The 6,247-nt window shown below is 37.1% G+C and overlaps 1 protein-coding gene across 4 annotated transcripts in view; it reads right to left on the reverse strand.

The window, feature by feature from the left end:
* Nucleotides 1-4,312, reverse strand: part of LOC311591782 (uncharacterized protein) — a 165,286-nt gene extending 160,974 nt beyond the window's left edge. For 2 of the 4 annotated variants that reach the window (XM_084803419.1, XM_084803418.1), the window contains exons 1-2: nt 3,854-4,312; nt 3,073-3,199 (exon numbers count right to left, since the gene is read on the reverse strand). In XM_084803419.1, the coding sequence (XP_084659545.1) occupies nt 3,073-3,199; nt 3,854-3,868 (142 nt within the window). In that variant the 5' untranslated portion in view covers nt 3,869-4,312. Of the gene's footprint in view, nt 1-2,490; nt 2,587-3,072; nt 3,200-3,853 lie in introns of all 4 variants that reach the window. The other 2 variants (XM_084803417.1, XM_084803416.1) reach the window with 2 other exon arrangements.
* Nucleotides 4,313-6,247: the final 1,935 nt, after the last annotated feature.

Consider the following 6,247-nt stretch of genomic DNA (forward strand, 5'->3'; position numbering starts at 1 on the left):
AAAGTAATAGGCTGGTGGATCAATGGAATCGAATTGAAGACCTGGAGATGAACCCACACACATTTGCTCACTTGATTTTTGACAAAGAAGCCAAATCTATTCAATGGAAAAACGATAGCATCTTCAACAAATGGTGCTGGTCTAACTGGATGTCTACATGTAGAAAAATGCAATTAGACCCTTATTTGTCATCATGCACAAAACTCAAGTCCAAGTGGATTAAAGACCTCAACTTAAAACCAGAGACATTAACTCAGTTAGAGGAAAAAGTGGGGAAGAGCCTGGGACACATAGGCACAGGAAACAACTTCCTGAACAGTACACCCACAGCCCAGGCCTTAATGTCAACAATTAATAAATGGGACCTTATGAGGCTGAGAAGCTTCTGTAAGGCAGGAGACACTGTCAACAGAACAAAGCGACAGCCTACAGACTGGGAAAAGATCTTCACCAACCCTTCATCTGACAAAGGTTTAATATCCAAAATATATAAAGAACTCAAGAAATTAAACACCACAAAACCAAACAACCCAATTGCAAAATGGGGCTTAGAACTAAACAGAGAATTCTCAGCAGAGGAATATAAAATGGCTGAGAAACACTTAAAGAAATGCTCATCCTCGTTAGCCAACAGAGAAATGCAAATCAAAACGACACTGAGATTCCATCTTACACCCATCAGAATGGCTAACATCAAAAACTCAAATGACACCACATGTTGGCGAGGATGTGGAGAGAGAGGAACACTCCTTCACTGCTGGTGGGAATGCAAACTAGTACAACCACTTTGGAAAGCTATCTGGCGTTTTCTCAAAAAAATGGGAATAGGGCTTCCTCAAGACCCAGCTATCCCACTCCTTGGAATATACCCAGAAAATGCCCTAACAAACAACAGGGACATATGCTCAACCATGTTCATAGCTGCTTTATACACAATAGCCAGAACATGGAAACAGCCTAAATGTCCCTCAGTAGAAGAATGGACTAAGAAACTATGGTACATTTACACTATGGAGTATTACTCAGCTATTAAAAACGAGGAATTCCCGAAATTTGTGGACAAATGGATTGACCTAGAAATTATCATAATGAGTGAGTTCACCCAGAAGCAAAAAGAGACAAATGGTATATACTCACTCATATCAAAACACTAGTCCAAGGGATACGTTCCATGAAAAACCTTACTTACCTAGAAAGTGGGTCAGAGGAGAGGACATCCTATTGAGACTTTAGGCGAGAGTAGCATGGAAGAATGGGGAAATAAAAGGACCCACAGGGTCCTGGAAACCTACAAGAAAAACTTTATGACAGGCAGATCTGGGTCCTGGGGTCTTCCTCAAACTAAGGCACCAGCCAAGGAGAAATAGGCAGTAAACTTCGAACCCCTACCAAGACCTAGCCGACGAACACAATATTCTCCACTGTTGAGTGAAGAGTGAGATCTGATTCTCATGTGAACTCTGGTGCCCCTTTTCTGACCATCTCCCCTGGATGGGGAGGCCTGGTGGCACTCAGAAGAAGGATAGCAAGTTACCAAGAAGAGACTCGATAATCTTAGAGCATACATAGGGGGAAGAAGTCTCCCTCAATCACAGACATAGGGGAGGGGAGAAGGGGGAAGTGGGAGGGAGGGAGGAATGGGAGGAAACAGGGGAAGGGCTAACCATCAAGATGTAATATGAATAAATTAATAATAATAAAAAAAATAAAACTAAAAAAAATATATAATTGAACACAAAAGAAATTCCTCTTGATATATATTAGTCATATCCTGCTTTGAGAAGGAGAAAGAGGAACAAATTGTCAACCAAGCTGAGAACCCATTTGTTGTACTAGATATATGGAGAGAGGAAAATAAGGAAAGGATATATATATATCCTTTGGATATCATTGGATATATATCATTGGATATATTAATCATATGTTATGCCAAATCTTTGGGAGAATTTATTAGCACAAACCCAATTTCATGTTTAAATCCATTTTAGCTTCTATTCTTTTCTTCTCTCTCTCTCTCTCTCTCTCTCTCTCTCTCTCTCTCTCTCTCTCTCTTTCTCTTTCTGTGTGTGTGTAATATATATTCCTCATGACATTGAGTTAATGAGGAAAGACCTAGTAGTTTGGCTGATGTGAATGAGAGAAAGACTAAGTGCAAAATATACGATATAAAATCCTTTTAAGGGAATAAGTAATGAAAACCTCCAAATAATTTATCATCCATGTACAACAAAGATATTTTCAGTAATTAGACACAAATCAATCTACTAGTTTGTTAAATGTCTATAATATAATGTACTTCAGATCAAAATTATTAAAGGAAATATGTTAAATATCATATAAGATCCATGTTGTACTATACATTTTGTACTTTGTTCTGAAAGAAATTCTTAGGCGTACTTTCTGCTGAAGCTGTTTGCTAAATACTCTTCAGGTCTAGATTGCTCCTTGGTTTAGAGTCATCACAAGTTGTGTCATTTTATTTCATCCTACCTGGTTCTTTTTCTTCAATCTCCTCTTTATCATCAATCCAGAGTTTTTTGGTTTGTCCAAGACATGTTAATACCTCTGCTTTTGAAACAGAAATTCCTGTGAATTCAAAAAGAAATACAAACACACCATTCTATGTAGCTGTGTACTAGCACAGGATTGTACCAAATAGGGAAGAAAGTATACATGAATGACTTACTAGTTCTCAGTTCCTTCCAAGATGTTTTAGACTCTTCATAACTCAATAGATTTTCAAATTCTGTATTTAATTTTCTTAAGTAAACTTAAGTAAAATAATAGTAAAAGTATAACTTTGGGATTCAAAATGGATTCACATATAAGTGCTACTGGCCACCAGCACTAAAGTTATGAAACGTTTAATTATTATTCTGTTAAATGTAAAAACAAGGTAAAGGGATGTAAGAATTTATCTATAGATAAGACAGTAATCAATACCTATAAAAACTTGTGAGATAAACTAAGCGATAAACTAAGCAGTGGAAGTAAAGTCAAAATATTAGCTAGTAGAAGCTTTAGGCATCCCTAAGGCGAAGTAGCAAGCATGGAATAAAAATATATTCTCACCCACAGAAACCAGGTTGTTGTAGTTCTCCAGCATGACATCTCTGTACAAAGCCCTCTGAGCAGAGTCCAGACATTCCCACTCCTCCCTGAAAAAGTTTATAGCCACATCCTTGAAAGTCAGTAGACCCTGAAAATAAAATTAGCAGTATCCCCTCATGGCCATTGTAAAAATTCTATGTTTGACACAAGGAAAGATTGGTTAACTAAAGAATTTCTTCTGTTATAAAAAAAACTAATATGCATTTTAAAACTAAATTATATTCTGAGAAAAAGCCTTTTCTGACTTCTCTGCAATGAGGCAATAGTCTAGCAGCACTGAACTTTTGTGTGGGGACCTTTTTGAGAGAGCAAATGACATGAACGCCACACCATGAGGGATGCTATTAAAGTTGCAATCAATAGGAAGGATGAGAACAACCAAAAGAGGCCCTCAGATGAAATATTCATATTATATTGGCTTCTATTCACCGTTAAATAATGACCCATCTCAATCTCTGCAAATATAGAGTGCCTATATTTATCTTTGATATGAGAAAATTTATAATTTTTACAGATTACATTTTTATTTTGTAGAAGTTGTTCTGGAAAAAAAAAGACTTGCAAATAAGCTGCCTTAAGCAACCAGGTGACAAAAGTTTTAAAGAGATAATAATGAGAATCAAATGAGAAAAGTACTTCTGAAAATTAGAGTCAGCAGCGTGAAGGTTCAGAAGTTCTGATAATGAAGCATTTTTGTAAAGACAATCAACTTGTCCCCACACACACACACACATGCATTTACCTGTGAAGAAGACATCTCTTCTTTCCTCTTCAGAATGGAATGTCCCAGGAAATTTTACATTGACATTTCACCTTCTAGATTCCACTCTCTCTTTAAATGCAGCAGATTTTCCGTGTCCCTGGTAAAATGGAAGAGTGTAAATCAGGAATCAAAACTGACCAACATTCCTGCTTCTTGCCAGTGAAGTGATGCAGAAATCATGACCTCCTACAGCTGAAAAAACAAAAGATTTTCCTTTCCTGAATTTAGGTGTTCTCTTTTCCCAGCATATTATGTTTTTCTCTACAAACCCAATTGAGTTGCTGCAGTAACCTGCTATGTACCTAACAGAGGCAGATTGGAATTTTAAAGGAAGGATAAACACAGCTGTCAGTTAAAATTCCTCTTCACCATTTCCCCTCTTTTTCTTTGTCAAAGATAGCTCATTAAAACAAAATTGGCACGTATGTTTTCAATCATGGCCAGAATCTGTGAAGTAACCCCCACCTGAAAGCATTTCTTGTCGTGGGTAAGCAATGAAGTTGCCTAGAGCCAAGAGGAAAGAAGCCAATCACTGCCCAATTCACTACTGTCTCCACTGAGATATTACTTTTGGCTTCCCTGTCCCCGTCTAAAAATACCATGATTTTGTTGCTTTGAAGAAAGCCCCATGGTTATATTATCTGACAATTTCCCTTTTATACTGACATTGCTCTTTTGATTCATCAGCAAAAACACTAACTGCTGATACCTATATAAGTTACCTCTGCACCATTTCTATTACATTTGGCTGTTACTGAAGGCAGCTTGTCTTTATGCTCTTGTAATATGTTCCTTCTTGATACTTTTATGCTAAACTGAGGTTTCAAATACAATTATATCATAGGCAACTTTACAAACCAAGATTGTATCAATCATTTTCTAAAAAGAAAATGCTTCATAACACAGGGAGAATCATTTTGATATATTCCAAATTTTACCTTTACTCTTTCTCATTAGTCTCCAATGGAACAACTAATTAGAACTCAAATACTGCCTCAATGTTTGGTCGGAAGTTATCTTGCATTTCCTCTTTTTCTCTTTCATTCTGGCCCAAAATTTACACATAAGGCCATATTCCATGGATGTAAGGATTCATAAATTTCAGAAATTTAAGATGTAGGTCTAACCCACAGAAAGTTTTCAAACTGTATTATATATGGTTAAATTAATACCACCTACATAGAAATTTGCCTTCTCCTAGGAAAATATACTGCATCTAAGATTATCTAGACTTATTGCACAATAAAGGCAATTAGAAATATACTGTAAAACAGGCTTGCAGTTATAGAATAATATAATATATTATTTCTTATTGATATAAGACTTGTTAGGGAGCCATTGTGAAAGAGAAAATCATGGGTTTAATAAATGGGTGGCATCTTTGTATGCAGTTGCCTCCAATATACTCACCATTGCGGCTGAGTGTGGTGACACTTTCTTTAAATCTGGCTCTTGGGAGGCAGAGGAAGGAAGATGTCCATGATTTTGAGACAAGACAAATCTAGAAAACAAGCTCCAGGCTGTTGATGTACCTTTTATTCTTCCTACCTTAGTTAACACAGTAAATTATTAAGCCACTAGTTTTCTTTAACCAGCTAGTTCCCAAGGGACAGCACAGATAGTATGGTTTCTTTTCAATCTGCAAGAACTAGGCTGAGCAAAATGTGAGCAACCCTATCTTAATAACCTTAAAACCAAAACATAAACCAATAACTTGCGAGTGTCATGGCTCTTGGGTGGATTATTTTCCCTCAGGCTCTTTTTTGCCGCCATCCTCCTCATGCTTATCACCCAGAAATCCCTCCCTTCCATTTTCTGTCCTTCTGTCCAGTTTATTGACCAAACAGCGTTTTACTGGCAGCTATAATACCCACTCAAGGCATTCCTCTACACCAGGATAAATAGAAAGATCCTGTAACAAAACAAACACCACACACACACATACACACACATACACACACACACTACTCCTTATTTCATGAATATATTTTGGACACAGCAGGCATTATGTTCTCCAATAACTGAAAAAAATTCAGAATTTTCTCCATTGCTAAGAGCAAGGGAGAAGGACTGTAGCTCCTCTGGATGAAAGGATTCATCTCCATTTTGGATCTCCTTGTGTTTTTTAATTTATCCAGATTACAACTCAATTTTTATCCCATCACTTTTATCCTCCCATTCCCGTTTTCACCCTATTCGCCTCCCTTTTATACGTCTAAGATCAAAGGCGACCTCCTTCTTCACTATATGGTCATAGGCTATCAAGTCTCATCTTGGTAGCCTGATTATTCTTTCTTTGAGTGTTCTCAGGCCTCCCCACCAAGGGGATGTGGTCAAATATGGAACAGCAGAGTTCATATCAGAGTTATTCCC

The sequence above is a fragment of the Acomys minous genome, assembly GCF_964271855.1.
Source record: "Acomys minous genome assembly, contig: scaffold_52, whole genome shotgun sequence".
NCBI lineage: Eukaryota > Metazoa > Chordata > Mammalia > Rodentia > Muridae > Acomys > Acomys minous.